Source organism: Stigmatopora argus, chromosome 6 (genome assembly GCF_051989625.1).
Source record: "Stigmatopora argus isolate UIUO_Sarg chromosome 6, RoL_Sarg_1.0, whole genome shotgun sequence".
Lineage (NCBI taxonomy): Eukaryota > Metazoa > Chordata > Actinopteri > Syngnathiformes > Syngnathidae > Stigmatopora > Stigmatopora argus.
In genome coordinates, this window is record NC_135392.1 from 8073762 (window position 1) to 8098757 (window position 24996).

Consider the following 24996-nt stretch of genomic DNA (forward strand, 5'->3'; position numbering starts at 1 on the left):
GCCTCATCTCACCACCTCCATACACATGAAAGACCAACCCTTTCCTTTACTACCGTTAATGGCGGGGACATTATTCATCTCTCCCCCCAATTTGAGTTCCTTTTTCTTTCAGGAATAGAAGCACGGGAGGTTGAGGGGAGTCAATGAAGAATATTAAATATGTAGAAGAAGATGGACAAAAGGAGCGGTAGAATAAAGAGGGCAGTGGAGGTGAGAATGAAGAAGGACGGGTGGTGTGCAGCGGTGATGTCAAGGTAGTTACGGTGAGAGAATGTGAAGACGAGAGAAAGGAAAGAATAGATGTTTCGTTTCTGACAGGCGGCTCGGTGCTCTCAGTTTTGACCTTTGAAAAAAGGACACTTCTTCTCCACAGTTCTATGTGAAGTCAATGAAACGCAAATGAGGAGGGCTCAAAAGTGACAATGTCAAAGGTGGCTGCTGTCACAGTGGAACCTCTAAAGTTGGACGTGAACAGATGCGTGATGCTGCGAACAAATTATGATTAAAAACAAACAAATATACTCCCTTCCAGGGTCAATATGAACACTGTGCTGCATAGGTTTTGTGATCCCAATGTATTTGGCGCTGTATACACATTTTGCGTTTTCCATTAAAAAAAACTATTGACTTTTCCTAACAAACCACCTCCAAACACCTCAACTGGATAGTTTTCTAGGCACTGTGACGAAAGAGGTTTAGTGAGACTAGATGAATTTAGAGGCTGCAATTATCAGACTTGGCAACTTCCATCCAAAGTGTTGATGAATGAGCTCAAATCCATTTCACGTCACTTTCCTTGGCCCGGCCTATATCTCCACATACGGGCATAAAAACTATAAATTGTCTTTCCAATCTTCATCATGTAGTAAGTTCCCTAATTTTTTGGTGGCCAATACGGGATAAGGGGATCAGCCCGATCCAGAGGACCTCATAAAGAGGTCAGCGACTGACGGCAAATTAATGAAGGGGTGTGAATCAATGAGTAATATCAGTAAGGCAACATATAAACCTTTGCAAACTTCACAATGTCACTCGTAAAAGTTTGCTTGCCAAAGTGATAAATCAGTCAAAAAAATGACTTCCCATTTTTTTATAGTGATTCTTTCCTTCTTTTTATCCATCATCCTCATCTCCATTTTGATGTCTGTCTATTAGCACAAGGTGATGCCTTGCCTGCTTTCACATCCAGGGGCTAAATTAGCTCAATCAGCCCTCTTTCACCTCTCTTCCATGGTTTCCAACAAAGTGACACACTGCTCCCCTGGGGAGGGAAGCGGAAGAGAAGGAGATGGAGGAAGGAACACCAAGCCCAGTGGCCAGAGGAAGACTATGGAGAGGGGGAGCAGGTGCGAGGGGGATGAAGAATGATGTCATTGAAATTTTGGAATGCTATAATATCCAAGACGCATTAGAAAAGGATATCTTGCCTGTTTGCCCGCAACACATTGCTGCAGGCAAGGATCCGCTCATACACACACACACACACAGACGCAGAGTGCACCATGAGTGCCAACATCTCTTAAATTACTCCTTCATGTTTGATTTGTCTCAACCTTTCCCCTTACCTCTTCTGCTAAACAGCCTCCCAAGTATCGACTGAAGTGCAAGGCAGGCACTTCTGCCACAGTAATAACAGCACGTGTGCGCACGTGTGTGCTGGGCTGAGATCGGAGGTGGTGATCGGAGTGAGCCATAAGATCTACTCTATGCAGCTCTACAGGGATTTATTAGACCAGGGAGTACATTAGCATCATAAAGACCCTGGAGAATGTGCCCGTGGATGGGCTGCACACGCTACTACTACCCTTTAGCATGCTCTCAGTCTGTGTGTGTGTGTGTGTGTGTCTGTGTGTATGTATGTATGTGTGTGTGTGTGGATTAGAAATAGGATTACCTCTATTCAAGTTAAGAAGGACTATTAAAGAGTTTATGGTTCATCTCGAAGGAGCCTGGAACTAATACATCACAAGAAGATGAGTGAGGGGAAAAGGGACAAAAGGTGGCAGGCAAGGTCAAAGGTGATGAAGGGACAGGATTTTAAAAAGTATTGCATACAAGTGCATTAAATACAATTATGGACAACTCCATTTCAAATAAACTTATGTTTGTTGTGTATTAACAAATAATCATACTATGATTTGCAAATCATGATATATATATATAATATACATACATATATATATATGTATATAATATATCATATACATATATATATACATATACATATATATATATATGTATATGTATATATATATAATAGATATATTATATATATATATATATACATACACATATATACACATATATACACATATATATATATATATATATATATATATATATATATATATATATATATATATATATATATATATATATATATATATATATATATATATATATATATTCAACAAGCATTTGGCAGTTTATGACTGCATTTGTTCTCAACAACTCAACAAGCCAAAGATCTCTAGTGTCGCCTCGTGGACATTAGTATAATGACAAGGATCCCTTAAAAAGTTGCTTCTAAATTGGATCTAAATAGATTAGTAATTATTAGTAATAATTTTGCTGATTCTTCATTTTTACATTTTCTCCCTTTCTTGTTAATTTTCTTCCATTAAAGTGTAATGGTATTAAACTTCAACATAACCTTCACCTAAGCATACGCACACACACACACACACACACACAAAACTCTGACCATACAAACAATACACTTGACACAAATGAATGGATTCTGATAAAACATTTTATAACTTATTTCAAAACAGGACCAATTCGTTTGTACATTGCGCTCTCAAGTGGAACATAAAGGGTCCCAGAGCGATTCTTTGGAGTGTTGGCAAAGGTGTCAACAAAGTCCTGTGGTTGAAATGGGAGAAGGCACAACTCTGGTGGAAAAACAAACAAGGTCAAGAAGTGAAAACTCAATGCAGAGTTGTGGTAAAGTCATTCTTCCAGTTTCCATGGAAACCACAATCACTAAAAAGGGAAAGGGCACAGCAAAACCAACTTCCTGCTGACCAAACACATTGCTAAACCTTACATTCACAATAGGAGAAATTTGAATGAGATTAGAACATAAGATCACCTTCCATGTATTATTTGGGTTCGAAAGGTAACAATGAGAAAATTAAATGCCGCTTTTCATATTTAAAAAATATAAATATAAATAAAAAAAATTCTTATCAATTAAAATTTGGAGTGCCAACTCAAGTATTACAAGGCTGGCTTTAAAGAACTGGCTTTAAGGGGGAAAAGAAAAAGGCTGCTTTGGAATACAGTGAATGAAAAGAACAAAACAAAACAATACTTTAAAGCTGCTTAGTGGCATAAAACAGCAAAACAATAATAACCATTATTGTACAATAATATTGCTTATAGTGTTTTGGGAGATAGTATACACAAACTAAAATAAAAAAACTAAAAGAAATTAAAATTGGGCATGGGCATTATTGTATCACAAAAGTGAATAAGGTTGAGAATGTGGTCATTGGTATGAAATTGATTGCTGATTAATTGTGTCTTGAAGAATTTGAGGCTAAAATGTGCACTAATACTTGGCTTCAAGTGGTAGAGGCACTGCTGACCCAGTAGCAACTGGTTTGTTGAAGAAGTCACAAAAACATGACATCACTGTGCCATGGCAACAGGAGTTCAAAATAGTTTGTATTCTCCACCCAAAAACTGATTACTTGTGCATTATTCTTCCTGTCATCGATGAATTGTGTGTCCCAACTCAAAATGACGGAACAAAACACATTTTTTTAACCATTCAAAATGCTCAGACTCCCGTGATAACAAGAACAACCAAAATGTCTTTTGGATGATAGTGGAAAATCTTATAATAGACCAAGTTGGGACAACATCATTCCTTATAGGAGCCTTGGTATGGGATTGAATCAAATACAGCTTTAGTACACAAGGTGCTGTATTATATACAGTGTGTGTGCATTTGTGTGTGGGACATGTTGCATCTGTGTTTATCTTCCACCTTTGTGTGCACTAAATGTAACCCTATACTACATTTAAAAAAAACACCCTGTGTGTTTACCCCTACCATTAAAAAAAGCTTGCAGTGTTAACTTTAGTCATGAACTTTGGCCTTAAAAAGTGCCTCAAGTCATGGCCATGGTTCATGTTCCCATCAGCACTTACGTCAAATGACCCTGCATGTGAATTCTGTGAAAGTACCTGAGTAAGATGTGAACCCCCCCCAAAAAACACCACCCCACCCTCCCCCCAACAGAAACAAATAGTAGAAAGCAACACTCGTGGTGGATGTGTGAGGAAAAAGTACATGTAGAGTGAGGGTTAGACAGTAAAACATGGCCACTTTGAGGCTTCGCTATGCTCTTCGTGGCCGCTGGGTGACAACAACCACATAGTGCGCATTGGGATGATAAACTGTGCAATTAAATATTTAGAAAACAAAAAATGAGACGTCAGCATCACCGAAGACTAAATTATACGTGCAGGGCCATAAAGCTGCTACTTGTGTGTACTTGATTCGGTATCATGTAATAATTGACGGTGGTGATTTGGCAAATGGGAGAATCTACATGAATTTCATAATATTGCATCTACTTACGGATAAAAAATGACCACCACTGTCATTAACATGGCATACTGGAGAACTCACCGACCTCAGCACTTGTTTCCCCGTTGAAAGTATTCTTTTAAAGTTTCAAGATCCTCAGTTCCTGTCTTATCCAGATTTGTTGTAAAGTGTTGCATGTGGATGAGCAAGGTATCAGTTTTGACATGTACTGGATGCATTGTGGGACTGGTATCAACAGTGTTTTATCTTTTTAAAAGCATGTTTAGAGGAGTGTGTAGTATATATGTGGGGTGCGCGCATATCTACAGTATGTCAGCATCCTCTATGCTGAAACTGGATCTGCGGCTGGAGTCGACAGAGGCCTCTGGGGACATGGTGGAGAGAAGAGGGTCCCCACCCATGGGGGACAAGGGCTCCTCCATCATGAGGAAACTCATATCGCTTCTGCGGCCCTGCATATCCAGTCCTCCCAGATCGCCCAACCCCGACATGCCGTCGGAGAAGGCCGGCATTCCGTCGCACAAGTCCAGCGACTGGGCCAGGTCAAAGGACTGTGAGCTGCCCACGGCTGGGTACTGGATGGGTGGCTGGGTCTGGAGGTGCTGAGGAAGCATGGTCATCTGCCGAGGATGTTCAAGAGGAGCCTGGTTTGGGGGCTGCAGGTGGGACTGTGGAAGAAATTGGTGCTGCTGAGGCTGGTGGGAAGGAGCGTGGTTGTGGTTTAGGTGGTGGTGTGTAGCTTGCGCCTGAGTGTGGGAAAGGTTCTCCTCGTGGTTGGTTTCTTGTTTGACATATGGGGACAACACATCTACTGGGTTCAGGCCAGATGGTGAGTTGCTGGGTAGGCCGTGCATATGAGCTTGCATCTCCAACTCCTGTTAACAAAATCATTTTTTAAGGAAAATCGCAGCTGAGGACATTAAGCACATTTTTTTTCTTCAGATTTTTTATCTTGTATGGTGTTTACAGTATTCTTCTGCTGTATTTAATTGAGTGAAGAAGATATTCCCAACATAACATCATTACACCTTATATTGAGAAAGTGTATTTGTATTTGAAGAATGACCTGAATCCGAAGTATTAACTGTTTGTTGGCCATTTCCATCCTTTTAAAGTTATTCTCCACCTCTCTGGTCCTCTGTGAGTCTTTCTGCATACGTTTGATGTAGTCCACAGAGGCTCTTAGTATGGTGCCCTTATTCCAACGAACATCCCTATAAAAGCCATAAAGACATGGGAAACATTATAGCAGCTACCAGTGATAGGACATACTGTCGGTATAGTGCACAAAACTGTTATCTTGTCACATACGTAGGACAGTAAAATTATAATAAATTGTATTTGACATTAATCCCAAACATTGTCACTTACATTCCTATAACAGAAACACTTATTAACTAGACATGTTTGATTGCCTTTGTAAAGAAATTTCCCAAAATGGTTTCCTTTAGATGAGCAAATAATATCATTATTTTTAACAACCAGACACTGAAGTATAATACAGCCCAAAATACTTACAGATCATTGGTTTTGGGAATCATTGCACCAAGTTCTTTTATACGATCATTGATGTTGAACCTCCGTCTTCTTTCGACTGAAATTTAACCAAAGTTAAACAGATGAGGACGAGTAAACACACATGATAAAGAAAAGATCTTTTAGAAAGGGTCAAACCAGTATACAGCCTCCAACAACATGTTTTACACAGTCATAGGCAATGAAATTGAGAGCAGAAAAAAACTTTACAGGTTATCCATCCACCCACTCATTGCACTATGTCCACTTGATAAGCAAAATAAGGTGTACAACCTTACAATATTAAGGCATACTTTGTGTCTGTGTGTATGTTGCCCCTCTATAATGGCATGCAAAGTATAAATTGACAACATTACCAATAAATTTACAAGAAAAGTGCAAGCTGGGAGGGGGAAGAAACTCACTGAGATTGTGGTTATCTTTCTTCTGCCTCTCTTTGGCCAGGGCACGGGCTTCTGCATCTTTCCAAAAACAAGAAGTCATTAACTCACGGCTGACACAAATATATGATGAGACAGTACAAAAGGCAACTCTTGAAAAAGGTTTATAACGGGCGAGTGAGTACCTCTGTTTATATTTGGGGGGAAAGAAAAGAAGAAGAAAAAACCTCCCAAAGGGATATTTGTCTGTTTCACTCTTACATGAATAGTGATTTTAAAGACATTAGTCGTTTATCAAAAAGTATGCAAAATAGTCGCACCTGAAATTTCTCGCTTTACAGTTAGATTGGCAGGACAGGAGTTGCTGGTCATTGCAATGGCTGGGCCTTTCATCCCCGGACCTGTGTATACATCCAAGTGGCTGCTGGATAAAGGGAGCTGGGGAAAAGGTGCATACAAACACAATCAGAAGACTAGAAATCAAACTAGCAAAATGAGCTTCATATTAAGAAAAAAAAACGAATTGAAGAGAATTCTGGGCAGTTAATTGAATCAGAAAAAAAATATCTACATGAATTTAAAAAAATAAATAAACTTTGGCAGAATTATTCCATATTATCAGTATGGCCCCGAAGTTCTAGGATTTTAGATAATGCTAATGTTTTTTGTATAATTATCATTTTTTAGGAATGAATTCATGGGCTTTTGTTCATTGAGGTAAAACACAAACTACGATACACATACTGGCATAACTCTTTTCTAAACATAATTGCATCAAGACAATCATAAAAATCTTAAAGTCAAACGCAGGTCAAAGGCGCCACACTCCACAACATTCGTTCTCAATGGGTCAGAAAAAAACTCATTAACGAAATCATTTCTCCACTCAAGTACCTTTATGAAGTCTTGTTTAGTGGGCTGTAAAAAAGAGAAGTTAACTGGAAATAATGCAACAACATAACACCTAAGGACTCTCTGACAAGTATTCTGGAATGATTAACTGTTATTCTCTTGTCAGTATCTTATCTGTTTCTATGGCTTTATTCTCTCCTCGGATGTCCTCAGTCTCTACAAAACCCGCTTATAAAGTTTGCACTTTAAGACTAACACTGAAAGCAATGTTTTAGTGTCAGGCTAACCTCTTAATAGATCGCACCTTCCAGCTCAGCCCTTTTAATCGTATAAAGTATTGATTTGCTTCCAAGTACCTTGCTGTCTATTATGTTCACCGGTTCACTAGCACCAGGACAAACGGAACAGCGCTAATGCTTTAAAGATAAAGAAGTATAAAGGAAACGATACCTTATCTACTGGCTACTGTGCGACCTCAGACAGCAAATACACAAACAGGTTGCTCTGTGTGTAAATGCATTCTCTGAAATGTAAATAATGATATTAACCAGGTGCCCCTCAAATTATTTAATCTAGTTTGTCAAATCTCATGCTTAAACATGGAGGATGCAAATCTAGTTGAACTGCTAAACCCATCTAACTGACTGACCAACCAACTCCATGTTCCAAAGGAAATTGATTTATACATGGCACAGTGGGGTTGCGTGTTTAAGTGCAAAAGTCTACACATTGACGGACTCTTAACATTCACTCCAGAATACTAAGTGACTAGTATTTAGTGGTGCTCCCAGCTCTTACAAAACTTTAAGATTCCAAGAATTCCACGAGTATGCCTCTTTAATCCCCTCAGGATTATCAAGTGAGTTTAACTCATTGCTTCATGAGACGGACTAAACGAAAACCTATTACAAAATCAATTTGTATGCATATTTCTATTTCTAAATATACACATACAGTACAGGCCAAACCTTTGGATACACCTATTTTAATGCAACACAAATGATCGTCCCAACCATTGATAAAGCAAGAAATTCCAATAATTAAGAACAGTGAAGTTAAAACCATTTCAGGCAAATACTTCTTGAAGTCTATCAAGAGAATGCCAAGAGCAAAGGGTGACTACGTTGAAGAAACTAGAATACAAAACATGTTTTCAGTTATTTAATTTGGATTTCTCTCATTACATAATTCCACGTGTTCATTAAGAGTTTTAACACCCTCAATGAGAATCTACAATGTAAATATCCCAAAGAATAAACACTTGAATAAGAAGGTGTGTCCAAACTTTTGGCCTGCGCTGTATGGGCATGTTACTACATCATGGTCTTTATCAACAGTTGACAGTTCATTCAGTCTAAAAGCTTGACACTACAACATGTTTTGATCAATATCCTAATTTAATCTATTTGTCTGATGTTGCACGCCATTTGACAAACAAATGTATGGAAATAAATATGCTTAAATGAAACCAGTAAAGTTCAGAAGACATTTCAACTCATACTAGTCTAGAGTGAGATTAAATCAAGCAACCATAATAATGCTGTGTATTGTGCAAAGAGACAAAAACCAAAGAAACGTTCTCCACCCCCACATTACATGTGCATCCGCATGTAATCCGTGACCTGAGGCTTGGTGTTAAAGATGGCACGATGTTGCTCCTCAAAGTCGCTAATCAAAAACAAGTATAGAAGCCCTAACCGACTCTGTCAACTATAATCACAGCTACTTATTAAAAGAACACACATTAGCATCTTACCAACTGAATTTGTTCCCCTTTAAAAACGTCCACAATGGCATACGTCGTATTCATCTCCTTCATCCTCTACTTTCCCAGCAAGGTCGGAGGGGTCCTTCCTCCTTGCTCTGAGGCAGACAGTGCTGGGACACTGACCTCAGCAGCAGTGATCCAATATTTCATCAAGATACTCCTTTAACCACCAACATTCAGGAGTGAACTTTCCCCTAACTGGACTTTCAGCCTGTTTTCCCTTTGCACAAATTGCCCTCATTCCCCTTCCCTCCTCCCAACTTTTGCGCACCTCCCCACCTCCTCCTCCTTTTTCCCAAATATCTTGTAAACAAGTTGAACGCTAACTGCCGGTTGTTTAATTGTTAATTCTTATTTGGCCTTCCCCCACACTTGAATTGACATGTTTTTGTTGGAAGCGTATAACCTTACTCAGCATGTAGCGATCAATAATCACCATTGTGTTGTTAAGCGAGAGCGTTCTGGTCTATCATGACATCCTAAATTGTTTCTTGGGTTTGTACACAAAATGTAAACAGCATAAACATGGGACACATCACATTTGTATTAAAAAAAAAATATATATATATATATATATATATATATATATATATATATATATATATATATATATATATATATATATATATATATATATATATATATATATATATATATATATATATGAATCTCTGAAACGAATAATTAGTAAACTATCAAAACAGTGGTAAACTTAAATAAAAATATATTACGGTAAATATAATATATAATTTTAGACAAATTGACAATTTCAGGCGTGGAAAATTATGCTACATAGACTCAGTGGAATAGTTAATCAGGAAAAAATACATATTTTGAGTTGTGATTTGATAATTGCATACAATGCATTCGAAATTATATTGCGATTTTCATATAATTGCATATATAATGCATTCAAAATGTATTGCAGTTTTCATATAATTGCATATAATGCATTCGAAACCATTGTTTAAAAATGTGTAACCATTAAAAGACACCCTATGGCCAGAATTCCTTCTGCCTGGTTATTACACAAAATGTACTTTTATTACGCTATGAATCTATAATAGCTTCCACTCGTCTGAGAAGCATTATCTCAACATTTTGGAATGTGTTTTAGAATTCCTGTCCATTTATTCAGAATGATTAGGCTAGTACTAAGTTAAAACCAAAGATATTTCCCAATTCATCAAAATGTATGAGATCAGAAGTGAATGTTGATGAACTCTGCACTTATGGATTAATGTATTGATTAAGAAGTGTGTGTCAATACTTTGGTGAATAATTTGACATTCAGAATATTCATTCAATATTCTGTTTGGTTCAATTAACTCACCGTGTTGGGCATCTGGATGGGATCTATGTAGGCCTGGACGTCATCGTAACTGGACTGCATGCTGATGATATCATCAATAACCTCATCCATCTGAAAAGCACAGATTTACATTTTCATATCATGCCTACCCCTAAAGACAGGTTGTTATCTGAGCCACATTAGTGCTTTGATAATTATTATTATTATTATTATTTTTTTTTTTTTTTTTTTTTTTTGTCGAGTAGAAGAGCAGTTGAGATGAAACAAAAGGACTTTGATTACATTGCTAAAAAGCCATCAAGTTAAAAGTCCTATTCACGGTAATTATACGTAATACATCTAAAAGAGATGCCATCACTTTACTATTTACTCCAAATATATTCATCTATGATAGCATCAAGCATACACAACATTAGAAACCAGTACACAATATTACACAGCAGTTATTTGTACCGGTCTCTATTGTTATCTTTAGAACGGCACGGGCCAGAAACATGAAGGAATGAAGAATGTGTTTCCTTTAAAAGTCATGCTAAATTCTCTTCTGCTGAACTCTCTGACACTAATTTGCATGTCCAGACCTTCAGGTGAACTCACCTGCAGGCGCATGTTTCAGAGTGGACTTAAAAGTTGACTTCTCTATGTCGGACTGCTGAGTCTATTTCTTGTTAGTATGACTGACAAAACAGAGGCTGAGAATGGCGCTAAGTTTTGGTCAAAGTCTGCTAGGTTCAAAGGGCCTTGGCATAGTAAACTGTTTGTCTGTCACTTGTTAAGTCGTAATTGCAGCTACAAGGCCATAATGAAGCATTTAAACTTCAATGAATGCCAGTGTCTGTTAGTCAACACATTGATTCATCTACCGTGCACACGACACAAATGGATTTTACAATGCCATTTCAGCTTAGAGAAGGCCAATTAAATCATTACGATAGGTCATAAAATGTTACCATAATGGGGATAATATTCAATCCTCATAATGTTATATACATGCAATAAGGTCATATTTCAGGTATATTTGTTCAAAATAGTTCTTGTGAGCAACAAGTGAAATGACAGAGAAAAATGTTTACAGCTCCCGAGTTGTTTTTTCTTCCCAAAAATGCCTACCTCTTGCTCATGGCCAGAGCCAATGTTCAGCATGGCCATTGGGCTGTTAGGTGCACTGTTTCCATTCATGAGCTGCTCGGTGCGCTTGTGTGGAGAGTGCAGTGGTGGGGGTAGAGATGCAGAACCCCCGGTGGGCCCAATGGCAGCAGGAGGAGATGGTGGCATTGGCCCTGCAACAGCATGGACCACCTCAAGAAAAGGAGAAGAAGAAGAGTGGATGATGCAATTCAAGATATATAAATTCCTCGCAGCACTGTTTGGCCAGGCAATGTCACGTGAACATCTGCAGCCATTGATGGTCAAGCTGGGCATGTTATTGTGAATAGATATGATGAGTCCATGTGTCTTGATCTCCGCGGCAGAGACTACACCGAACTCCTGAGACCCACTCACCGGACCCCTAGGGATCGATTTCTGTGTTGCCACAGTGCTCCTTCAGAGATTTTCTTTAGTGTTGAAGGCAACTCACTTCCTTCCCCGTGCTCATTTTAAAAACAAGCGAAAATTGACATGCTATTATTTTTTTCAGCATGCACAAATACAGATAACACTAGATTGATACCTGTTTGGTTGCAAAGGTGGTGGAGAGGTACTCCTTCACCTGCTGCCTCCGAGACTGACGTATGTGGTAGTCTGTGGGATTCTCAAGGTGCGTCTGTACCTGCAAAACAGAATTGCTGGGCCTCTTATTGATACTTTTTAATTCATTTTGATTTAATAAGTTATAAATACACAGCTATTGAGAACACAAAATGAAATAGTAAAAAGCAAAGAGTACACATTTATGAATAACTGTGTAAAAGATGGCCACTCAAAGAATTAAATATGAAAATAGGGAATTTCTTAGAGGAGGAGGTTATGTATAAACTGAAAAAATGACACTCCTACGCGCTGACAATCAATTAAAAAATTATTATAATCGACTGCGTTACTGACCTTAAGAACCTCCACAGGCACCTGCATACTTTGATAGTTATGAGGGGCACTGATAGCTGCAGTGGGGGCAGGTGTTCCAGCCATGCGTTGCTGCATGTATTGCAGGGCTGCATTTTGCTGATGTTGCCGCTCGCGCTGCTCCTCTTGCTGCAGCTGGTCTCGCATCAGCTAAGAAAATAAACAGTGTGATTACAAACGGGCAATAACGAGGGATGGCAAAAAATCTTGTCTTTTACCTGCATCCGCAGACCAATGCGTGAGGCCATTGCTGGGGGTCGAGGGGGCAGGGGAGGGCGAGACGAAGTCAATGCACAGCAGTCCAGTCCGACAGGTAGTGAATGCTGTTATGAAAGTGTTAGATGGTTAAAATATGTCATAGTCTTCAAAAGTTAGGTTGAAAAAAATTCTAAACAATTCTGTTACATACCCGAGAGACACAAAAAAACTGCAACATTTGAGGGAAGAACTATGTTTACTGTTCCAAATGTGCATTTTTGGTGAAAAAGTGTTTTCGGCCTTGATTATTCCCCCAAAAGAAACCAAATTGCATCGGACATGACAAAGAGCAAGAGGAAAGTTTCATTTCCCTTTTTTCATTTCTTTTAGGATGATGAATAATTAGTCAGGAAGTAAAAGTGGTCAGCATATGATAGTTCAGAGTTTCTGGGAAAATATTTGAACCCTTCTTTTGAGTATAGAGCTTGCATGCAGCATTAAGTGAAGATTCTACATTAGATGTGCCTATAGGAACCAATTTGGGTATGACGGTTATGGCTTTTTGTCTAGATACATGTGCTGTGCTTTTGGCTGGCGCGCATCCATCCTTACTTTCAGCCACTTTGGAAAACAAAAACGAAAGGATGGCTAACAAGATCACTATCAGTTTAAAACAATAACAGAAAGTTGGGCTGTCATGTTTGACCCAATGACAATAAAATGTTGATAAAGGCGCTAATCACGGGTAATGGAATTTTTAAAACATATTGCAATAATGCTGACTCTGGTCGTGTGAGTAAAGGGAAAATAGGGAACACCCGGACCACTTTTAAACCACCTCCTTCCGTTTTCTCTCACGCATACACAGTCTTGCAATATGCGCTCACAAAAAAAAAAAATCAGTGGGGAGTCCCAGTTCCCCTTCTATAATAACACGTGTTCATGACTAAGCTCATCTGGAGCCACGGAAAGGTGCGCTGGGAAGTGAGTTTTCTATTTCATTTTCCATGACATTGTTTTGAGAATCAAATAAGTGGTTACATGAGGTTCTAAACAACCAATCAGAACGAGACTCAAACATTGGACGTTCATGGTCACGAAGAGGAGAAAACAGAGGAAAAAGAGACAGAGAGATAGAAAGAAAAGGTCATTGTGCGTGAGGTACAATAAGAAGGGCAGCTCCTATTGAGAAAGGCTGAAGCTGCCTGTTGTCCAAAGTGTACATTTCAGCACAAGAGGGGGCATACACTGCCCGCTTTGTGCCCATTGGATCGCCCACATGAAAGACAGGCACACATGCAGAACGACAAATTGAAACACTCACATTAGACAAAATCAAACTACTGAACTACGTGTACACACTCAAAACCCTTACTGGCCATATCACACTACAATACTATGTCTTATATAGATGTTCACTAGATGCAGATATAGTTGAGTACTGGAATACTATAAAAGTAGAAGAGCTATTGTGCCAAAGATGGGATATTACTAACTCAAATATACAACCTTGTTATTTTTCATGTTTGATCAAAATGAAATGACGACTTAGATCTTTGACCCCAAGTGATGAAATGAAATGGCAAACCGGTCCTCAGGGGTCACTGCGAGTGCAGATTCTTGTTCCAACCGATCCAGTATAGACAGTTTAATCAATGAGATTTCTGCAGAAAACAAGAAGGACCTGACTGCACTTATAGGACACCAGATTGGTGAAAAGGTGTCCTCTTGATGGGTTGGAATGAAAAAATGCACACACTACGGCCCTTTGTGGAATAGTTTGCCCACCCCTGCTTATGATCCAAAATGGAAAAGTAAAAGTATATCAATCGGTTGTAAATCAAGTGAAACTTCCAATACTTCTACCACTCTTAAAAACTGTTATCACAATGACATTTCTATTCTTCAGTCCTGCCGCTGTACACACATTATGTAACTTGTGTATAGCTTTCAGCGGTGACTCAGCCATGATATGTAAAATTCGTACAGTAGTGTCGTGAATTAGACATATACCACATGGTTGAGCTATCACTTCCTTTTTTCAATTGGTGACACACGGCTACCAGGCAGTATAAAATCCCACACTGGTCTTCCCATTGCCAAGCATTCACCGGGGGAAGCAGGCATCTGTGACGCAGAGCAGGGACAGCAGGATCATTGTGTGTCGAACGCTGTGATGTCACAAGCCCCCAGCACTTCAAACAGTGAGTGCCAGTGGGAAGACATGGAGCAGAGGAAGTCGGGCTCAGAGGTCAACAGTATAGATTAGTCACCAACATGCACATATTGTAAGACTGTGTATACGTGAGTCCTTTACTTCTTCCCGGAAAACACATCTGTCATTGAATGTGACATAGACGCACACTTGGGGGCACTGTAGAGTCATCGCACCTGTGCTCACAGATATGGTGTTAATACGTGTGCCTATTTTTAGACGTGTGCCATGCCAACGATAGATTTTTAGCAGCCAAAGGGACAGGGCTAAAAATGAAATAGAGCATAAACACCTCAACACAAAGAGGTTTGCACACATTAAAACGTATGCACAAAATGCACGAAACTCTCGGTTACAGCAAACAGATGCACTATTGCCAAGTAGTTCAGAAAATGTTTACAGATCTGACCCCAAAGTTCTCTCCAAAGGCATTGCAATGCTGTCAATCAGCCTCAGTGCAGACCAGAACAGGCACAAAAGATGAGTAAGGGGTAAAAGAAAATAAAGAACATGCTTGATTTGTCTTTTCTCCTTTTCAGGAGCCTGATCCAACATTGCGCTGAATCACGTATGCTTTCTTCTCTCATAATTGTGTACGTCTGTATTTGTGTGTGGATTGAGCTGAGCCTTAATCGGTGTCATCAGTTACAGGTTATGTTTGGTAAGATTTTGTCATTTGGCTGGTACGGAAAAATATGACATCACAAACATTAACATCTACAGCCCTTGGCGACAACATCAGACCAAACATTCTGGATGAAGACAGACACACATCACATGTTACGGCTGTACACACAAGCCCAAGATTCTGTTGGGCTCCACTTCCACAACTAGAAGCCTCAAAATAAATTGCATGTATTGTGAGTATTAGGAGCATGCAGGATGATGGAGAAAGAGCAGGCAGAATGAACAAGCTCAGATAGTGGTTCTAGATTGAATGAGTTTCACTTCAATGTAATATATCATATTCACATTGTGTTTTGATGGATGGATATTTACCTTGGTTGAGAGAAAAAAAATGTTTTCAAACAGGAATACGCTGTGTTTCTGCTGCTGACTACATGTCTGGAAGCTGAAGCGTGATGATGGTGATGATGGAGGAGAGTACAGATGGGATGAGACAGAAACAGACAAAAAGGGCAAAGAAGATGCTTGGTTAAAAAATCAATTGTGTTCAGTGAGTCCCCTTTTTGATAACATTAACTCATTGGCTGCCTATGATGTAAATAATCAATTTAGAACAGAAAGAGTGAACAAGACAAATACAAATACATTATTGAATATATATACGAGCATTCGCCCAGACATTACAATCATTTGAAGCTACTCACTCAAACCTTTAATAGATTTAATTGATTTAACTGATTTTTCTTTCACAATGTTGCTTTTAAGTTGAAAAAAATAATAATTTGATTTCTTTTTCTCATACTTAAATTGTCTCCCCTGAAAACCTTTGTGCCCCTAAATTGAGACACAACTCAAAGGTTTTAAATTTTGAAGAAGTTTGGCAAACTGGTAAATGAAAACATCGAACAGATGAAAAAGCATAGACTGGTAAAAGCAGTGTAAATGAGGGACATGTTCAAATACGAAACATGACAGGTGTGTGACCCCCCCTCCCCTCCTTAGGTGTGAAACCATTAAATCATCGCAACATGGTTTCCAACTGACCAATCTGAATATTGTCCCCAACAACCGTTCCTCTTCAGAGTATAATTTTATCCCAAGCCTTAAAGCAACTCCCTGTAAAGAAATACTGTCAGTGGTGGGAGGTGGGCTAGCGAGCTTTGAAGATTTTTGCTTGCATCATCACAACATCCAGCTTTAGCCGTGTTATTTATTTTTTTGAACTCTCTTTAACCCATCTGATTTCAGCCGAAAGGCAGAATACACTCTAGACTGGTCGCCAATCAGCCGTAGGACACACAGAGCGATAGACGACCATTCACACTCGGAATCATACTCCCACCAGCGGGAATCGAATCTGCGCCTGCCCGGTCCAATTAGACAATTAGGGTATTCAAGGTATGAACATCAGTCAATATGGCATGTCCCCTTTCACCTGCGTGTCGAGAGTGAGGCTAATTGTGTAGACGTCAGGACATTCCATGCGTGGGGATAGCAAGAAAACAGAAAGAACAAACGGCATACCGTTGCATAAAATGCCATAGAATTATGATAAGGGAATTAGAAATGACATTTTATTATTATAACTAGTATTTTGAGGCCTTTTTGGAACTGAAAAAAATGACTTTGGGAAAATTTGTTCAGAAATGAGCAGGATGCAACTTATTTTTGAATGTCCATGCATCTCCTTGGATTGGAAAGCCTTCCAAGCGACGGCCATCACATAAGGCTTGTGAAGTACGGTGGAATTACTACTACTCTTGAATATCTATGATTGGAAAGAAACCTCCATAGTCGCTGAAGATGGCTTCTCTTATGCCCGCAAATGAACTACTGAACTTGAACGACAAATTTACCCAAGTGCAAGAAAACGATCTGGCCAGGGCAATCTTTTTTTTATTTTTTTTATGTTTTTTATTTTTAAAAAGTCAATTTCTTCAAGTGTTTTGTTATCACCCCTTGTTGTCCCCATTAGCAGTTTACAATAATTTTCATTTTAGTGCCTCACTCACAATGCAAAATAAATGTCTATAACTAGACCAATCACTAAAAGTGAATGTGTAAATATTAGCACCCGCCAAGGTTTATGAAAGAAAAAGATGAAAATCATCAACCAAACAGAGCATCACTTCCCTTTTTTTCCTTCATCAGTTATCACAACTGCTTCAGTCAGAGGTGATGCAACTACCCTCCATACAAGAGGAAAACAACATACCATCTCATAAATATTGTTTTCTAAACAATTTAGAAAACCATTTGAATTTTAAAATAAGTGAGATATTGGCTTTTGTTTTTAGACTACATAAATAGTTTAAAGAAAATTGTGACAAATGTAAATACCTGAAAAATAAAATCGACCATTTTGTTCCTAACCAAACTGGTTGGGCAAATATCATTTAGAGTTAGAGTACACTTTGTACAAAGGTGTTCGCATTCAGATCGCATGATATACAACCAGTTGTAGCAAAATCCCTGGCGTCATATTTAACACATGCTGTATGCTTGTAAATTGAAAATTGTGCTCTATCATAATAAAAGTACACATTTCTTGCCAAGGATTGTATTCAAGTGGTAATCTTTAGAGCAACAACGTTTTAAACAGGCATTATTAAATGATAATGTTGTAGTTTCTAAAGTTGTTTCGGTTTAGTTCATACATGCCATCAGAAAGTTTTGTCATCTGCAGAATGTAGAAGCTGAAATTCTTACCGACAACTCTCCAACTATCTTAAAATCAACATATCCTTGTGAAAAGTGGTCTTCCGCGTGCTAACAGATACACTTTGCTTGCAGAGCCTCCAAAAGCAACTTCAATATTTGTGACACTACTCGCAACTAGTGGAGTTACAGGCACTCTTCGTCATCTTCTTGCACCCCCCACCTTCTCTCTTTCTCTCTAGACGCCAGCTGAGCTTCCTCCTCCCACTTCTACTATTCCGCTAAATTAGTCTGATGGCTGAAGTTAACAAGAGGAAGCTTGTCTAGAAAATGCATCTCCAATGTTGTTTTTCTTGTCTACTGCAGGCTACTTCAGCCCCATTCTTGATCTTCGCATGATATGTACGTACAACCATGAACTGCTCATTCAAATGGATGAATTAAAAGAAAAATAAACAGAAAAGTCGTGAAATATTTCATTTTTGGACTGAACTTAGTTGTATTTTGGCTTTGTTAAGGCCTTTTGGTAGACTACAATAACAAAAACACCCAAACACACTGAAATATACCCTTAACATCTCCACTCCGCCTGTCTTTATAAATGTTTGCAACAATGAACCTAGAAAAAAATTTCCAATTTTGCACTATGGACTAAACTCCAGTAGTTGTTGGACTATACTCGCACCTGACAATAAATAAATACAATGATAATAAATAAAGCCACGCTGACAAATTGGACAATGTATTTATCCATATACCAGTGGTTCTTAACCTGGATTCGATCGAACCCTAGGGGTTTGGTGCGGCCTCTTCCGTGGAGGTCAAGACACATCGACTCATGTCTATTCAATAACATGCCCCGCTTGACCGTCACTGGCTGCAGATGATCACGTGACATTCCTTGGGCATTTAGTGCTGCAAGGAATTTATATATCTTGAATTTGAAAAAATAATATCTTGTTTGACCCTAAAGTAAGGTTCAGTGAACGTGCATAGGAAACTGGTGGGGTTCGGTAACTCCAACAAGGTTAAGAACCACTGCCATATACATAAGCTCCATTGGACTATAAACCGCAAGTGTCCACATGGTATAATATAAAAATATTAAATAAGACTTGGAAAGAGTTTTGATATGTAATCCACATCAGCTTTTAGAGAGCATCCACGCAGGATGTCTATTTGAGTGCTATATATTAATAAGTGTTTACAGCATACTACCTGTATGTAACCCACTTTCAGTAGTTGTTTCCATGAATGGACAGAAACATTGGTATTAAAGTGCCCCTCCATGAGTGGTGGATGCCTATAACAACAAAGAGCAACATTAATCGGCCCACATAGTTCAGCAGGACCCGGCTGACAAACATGCCTTGTTTGTACACAAAGCATTTATCACTGGGCCAGCTCCTGCTCTCATAGTGCCCGCAGTGTATTTACAGAGTTATTTTGGTCTCGGGGCAGGACCCCTCTAGGCCCTCCGTTTATTGGCTGGGAAACCTACATCCCTGTCAGGAACAGCCAATCATTAAAGGAAAGTGAAGGCATGGAAATTATTACTGACGTACTAAACTGGCTTGTCCTCTTTTGGCAAAACATCACAAATTATTGGGGTAGGGTTTGTGACAAAATTAGACCAAAACGAGTCGCTATCAGAGGCGCTAAATACCTAATTTGCTTGCTTTAAAGCAACTCAACAGCAGCACTAACATAAATGGGTCCTAGGCCCTAGTCCAGTTCTTAGTCTGAAGAATAGGTTAGACAGAAAACGATTCATGAAATAATTAAGTGTAAAAGAAAGCTTCAACATCCACCCATCCAAATACCCATACATTTCCAAACAATGCTTCTCAACATATATTGTTGCAGGGAATTTTGGGATTCCATTATTTATGTTCCATTTTTTTTAAATTCCCAAATTCAGGGAATCTGGAGAAATCTTTGCATATAATCCGCAAAGTCAAAAAAACTATTGAATGCATTTTAGAATTAGAAAATCATTTTAAGCTTTTTTTATTCATGTTTTGCACAATATCTCCAATTCATTGGCAATGGGGTTCATTTGTCAATATTTATTTTCACAGTTACTTCGTAATTAGTAAGTTGATCCTGGAATATAAATCAGAGGATAATATCTACTTGATAGATTTTAATCATTTTCATGGTTTCACGAGGATTTAATAATCAATGATCAACTATAAGACAAACAGTAGAAAGATCAAGCCTCTATTTGGTACCGACAAAGCTGAAGTACAATTTAAATGAGTTTCTGCAGATCTTGCTGTGAGCTATTTGCCCCAACACATCAGGATTTACTGATGCATTAACTGTGGAACATCATGATATTAATGAGAGATAAGAATTCTAATTTCATTGAAATTTCAGGTACAAAAATAAATAGCACAAACACAATGAAATCTAAAAAGTGATGTTACGTCAAAACAAAAGGATTTCAAAAAATGCCCATGTTAATAAAATTGGAATTGAAAAATAATAATAATTCTATTCAGTACATATTCAGTGTCCATTATTAACACTGGGTAAACAAATGAAGTACAAGGAAGGTTGAGAAATTGAGCATGTGCAAGAACCAGCAAAACCACCCTGCAGCATTACTCTCTGCATGGCTGAAAGTCACCAAGCACAGCGAAGTGCAATGGGAGGTATTTGCGAGATCAGTAGCCAGATAAAGGTCACACAAAATTAACGCAAGCCACATATTGCCTCTAAAATTTCACTTTAAAAAAGTATAAAGTGTTGCCCCTTTGAAACAAAAGCAAAGAGGTTACAATAATGTGATTATCGCAAATTTGTCTTTTAAAACAAGGTTGCTTCAGTAATCAAAATACGAAATGTTTAAATAGCTAAATCACTAACTCAAGTACAGTTACTGTTTTAAGGACAATGTGTGACGCATGAATTTCCAGACGGTTGGCTTAATCATTTTATTGCTTATTATATCAGAATGTGTGATCTTTTTGTCAATGCAAAAAGTATGATGTGGTTGTGAGTGATGGCTTTCATTGAATACTTTTGGACAATCATTTCAGTCAATCCAGTCGAAGTTTTTTAACTCAATCTGAGGAACATGATATTTTAAGTGAAACCAACTAGTTCTTGAACTAGCGAGAGAATAGGGGGTGTCCAAACCAGACCCCAAGGGCTGCTGTGGGTGAAACTAAAATTCTGAAAAATATGTTAAACTGAAGTTTAAGTCTCTATAAGGTCGTGTGAGGCTTTAGTTCAAATAAAGTGCGGGCAACAGTCAAACAATCCGTGCAGTTGATCAAAACAACAAATATGCTGTTATTTAGACCTCATCTAAAAAAAAAACAGTAGGTTGAGTAAGACAGAGACTAAAGTTTGCAAGTCAAAAGAGGATATGAGACAGAAGAAATGAGCGATGATAGGGAAGTAGAGTCACACATTCTGCACATGCCTAAAAAATATCCCACCCACACTCACCTCTGCTAGATCATGGGTCATCTTGTCAAAGATCACATGCAAAATTGTCATTCCCCTGGTTTCAAAGAAGTAATGCTTCGCGACAATTTTAGTCGTTTTTGTTTTTGCTTCAGGAAAACCCAACCGGTCAGGCAGAGGCTTCCTCACTCAGCCACGTAGCCAAAGAAAACAGTCCCTGTCCATATGGTAGATGAAGCTGTATTTGCACACACCTGCTGCACTTTCTCTCTACAGTACATCAAACTAACCTAACCTCTGTGTGTGTGCATGGATACATCTGTTTACTTGGGGAAAATTAGCGCCATCACCAACACTTGCAGGCAAACAAGCCCAATGAGGCTGAAATATGACCACTCACAAGCACACTTTTCCATATGCATTGCACAGATGTTGGTAGTTGTATCCCATCTCACTTTGACCCATTACTGGATAATAATGGAGTAGAGTACAGTCTGTTGGTAACTCATTTCAAAGAGAAAAGTTGATTCTGGAGATGCTTAATGTTTGAAGCTATGTTAGAAACTCAACCGAATTTGGATCTCTAAGCACAACTGTATCGGTCAACCTTTAGTTTAAACCAACCACCAGTTTAGTGTGTTAACGAACTTCTGATACTCTCATTCTGCTTACTTTAAAACACCACTCACAAATTAGTAATTTCACCAGATTCTAGAAATGAAACAAGGAGTGATCACAGCGCATTTGAAAAAGACAAAGGAGTATTGGGCGTGACTACAACACATCCACAAAGGACCTGCTGAATTTTTAGCGTGTCTTTGAAATGTAGCAATATATTGCACGTAAAATGTGACCATGACAAATGACGTTCAAGTTGGTTGCACCATCAATGAAAGCGCAATGGTGAAGCTGATTTTAACTTTAACAAATATGTATTCATTTTCTCTTAGTACCAATTAACAATTGGCACTTGACTGGAGTATGGTTTGCGCATAGTCACCAAAGACACAATACAGCACCTGAAATCTAACGGGCCAGCCAGATTTTTAACCCTCATTTTGAAGCTCTATTAATACTTTTACTTTGTTTCATATTTTTATATATATAAAATAAAAACAATTGGGAAGTTCATAAGCAACACTTTTCTTCCATTGGAAAACAAATAAGGTCTGCTACCTCAACAGCAATGAATTTAAGGGAGTTATCAACAAATCGCTCTTGGTGATGCCTACCTGTTAATCATCTCAACTAACACCTGTCTTTTTACATTCCAAATGAATCTGTTGTCAGTGCACCTCAGAACACAAAAGGCTGAGTTTTGTCACACAAAAAAACTCATTAGGCCTTGTTTGATGAACTATGGTGCATGGTCGGATTAGGAGCTAAACATTTTCTAAGACTACACAGCAGTCTAATTGCGTCCCTGAGAATGAAATGACTGCCCAATATAGCCTCACTTCACTAGGCACCTCATTTCCATGCAGAGTTGGTCATACAGACAGGAGCAATAAATAACAAAAAGCAGACTTTAATTTTAAAAGGCACGATTTCTATATTGCTTCAATTACATTGAAATACGTTAATTCAGCATCTACTTTGCAGATTTGAAACCTTTTGAAGAAGCAAGATTGAGAGAAAATAGGTGATACTGTGGAAACATTTGTCACCATATTACACAAAACATTATGAATAGGAGCACTTAATGGGAATTTCTGAATGAAGTGGAAATGTGCCCTGAGGCATGTAGGTTCTCATTGCAACTGAACCGTCCACTTTGTGTAAGTGCATACCAATATTTGCCCACAGGAATATATTAAGCAACAGTTGGAGGTTTTAATATCATCTTGTTTTGGATTGTGTGGCATTTGCATGTTGTCCCCAGACCTGCGTGGGTTTTCGCCCTTTTAAAAAAAAAAAAACCTTGTGATAGAAATAAACACTACAGTTGTCAGCTGACCTCTGCAATCATGTGAACTTCCTGTAAATTACAATTAACTGTAAATACCTTGATTTCTTAACTCTGTACCTCATAACAGACCTAGCATACCATTTTTATTGCCCTAATTCATCCAGTTTTTGTTTTAAAAATAAATCCCTCATTTTGAAATTTGCCACACTACAAAAGCACACATTTCAGATAAAGTTTTTGATCTCCTTTTGTTATTAATGGTTGAGAATGTCACGAGAACGTTTCTAGGAAACGGGCCAAGAAAGGAAAGCACAAGATTGACATTTCCACTATGACTTTTAAACTATACTGTTTTCAAGATTCTTTAGAATGACTTAGATGTTCACAGAATTGAAGAATCAGGGATCAGGGCGTAATACCAAAATAATGTCAAAATAATTTTAGACCACATCAGCTCTTAAAGAAAGATAAAAATTCAACACAGTTAAAAACCAACCTCTTACCTGGATCTTTTTTTAAATTTTAAATTCTAGTCATTGTGAGTTGGAAGAACACACACCCTATTTAATCACACTAAAAATAATCAAAAATCATTACACTACTGTGACACAATGATAGCCTTACAAAATTTGGTATAGATAGACTGTAATTTAATTATATGCCCACTACTAATCACCAGTGGTGATCAAGGTTTGAGGGCAAAAAGGAGACCTGTGTGTTAACTTCAATATGCTGGCACAATGCTCTTACAGCGCAGTAATTGAATGGACAGTATAGTTTATATAATCAAGAGTTTATACATAGCAACACAGCCAGGGACTGAGGTGTTGTTACTGATACTGACTTGGCTATGGCTCAGAAATGACAAGAGACAGACTGTCTATGAGACAGAGCCGATTGTGCATTATCAAATGAGAAAATCGTGATTTGGAGCGAAAATAAAATGGCATTTTAATATTTCTGCTGTAGTTCATCACCAATGACTATGCCATGTACAGCAGATGACGTGTAAGATGAGACTATTTTTAAAAACGATATTACATCTGCCTTCCCATTTTGGAAGAGTAAATAAAAACTAAGTTTTGGAAAATGCAAACCCAAAAAAATACAAAACAAATTTAAAAAATAAAGTTAAAGTTTGGATAAATGACGTCATTATTAACTGAAGTGTTGGTGAAATGTCACACGTACCAATTCTGAAGGTCAACAGAATGCAGTCAAAAGTAGCTTCGCGACAACTTCCTTTATGTAGTTGGCAGCCAGGGGGAAAAAAAGAACCACTGGCATAAAAATCGTGATGAGTTGATCAAGAAAACGCCACAAAACGATGTGTTTCTCGGTAGATCCACTTCCACATGTTGCTACGCAGCACGCAACGTTACCGTCGAACTGCGGTCGCCTGTGCGCGTCTGGCCAGTCACCTGTGCAGCCACCAATGACATCTCGTGTAGGGCTTATGGGTAATGTAGTTCCTCTGCACAAGCAGCCGGAAC

The 24996-nt window shown here is 38.4% G+C and overlaps 1 protein-coding gene across 5 annotated transcripts; it reads right to left on the bottom strand.

Annotated features, from left to right (window-relative positions):
• Nucleotides 1-2734: 2734 nt before the first annotated feature.
• Nucleotides 2735-24938, bottom strand: tfeb (transcription factor EB). 5 transcript variants are annotated; one of them, XM_077603504.1, is made up of 12 exons: nucleotides 24695-24938; nucleotides 15889-15961; nucleotides 12695-12799; nucleotides 12459-12626; nucleotides 12085-12183; nucleotides 11523-11711; nucleotides 10434-10523; nucleotides 6801-6918; nucleotides 6505-6555; nucleotides 6083-6158; nucleotides 5631-5778; nucleotides 2735-5439 (listed from the first exon to the last, which is right to left on the bottom strand). In XM_077603504.1, the coding sequence occupies exons 3-12, from the start codon at nucleotides 12722-12724 to the stop codon at nucleotides 4867-4869; spliced, it is 1542 nt and encodes a 513-aa protein (XP_077459630.1). In that variant the 5' UTR covers nucleotides 12725-12799; nucleotides 15889-15961; nucleotides 24695-24938; the 3' UTR covers nucleotides 2735-4866. The 5 variants fall into 5 exon arrangements, with proteins under 5 accessions (XP_077459630.1, XP_077459625.1, XP_077459626.1 ...); XM_077603499.1 differs by having other exon boundaries at nucleotides 6505-6561; XM_077603500.1 differs by lacking the exon at nucleotides 24695-24938 and adding an exon at nucleotides 18226-18544 and having other exon boundaries at nucleotides 6505-6561.
• Nucleotides 24939-24996: the final 58 nt, after the last annotated feature.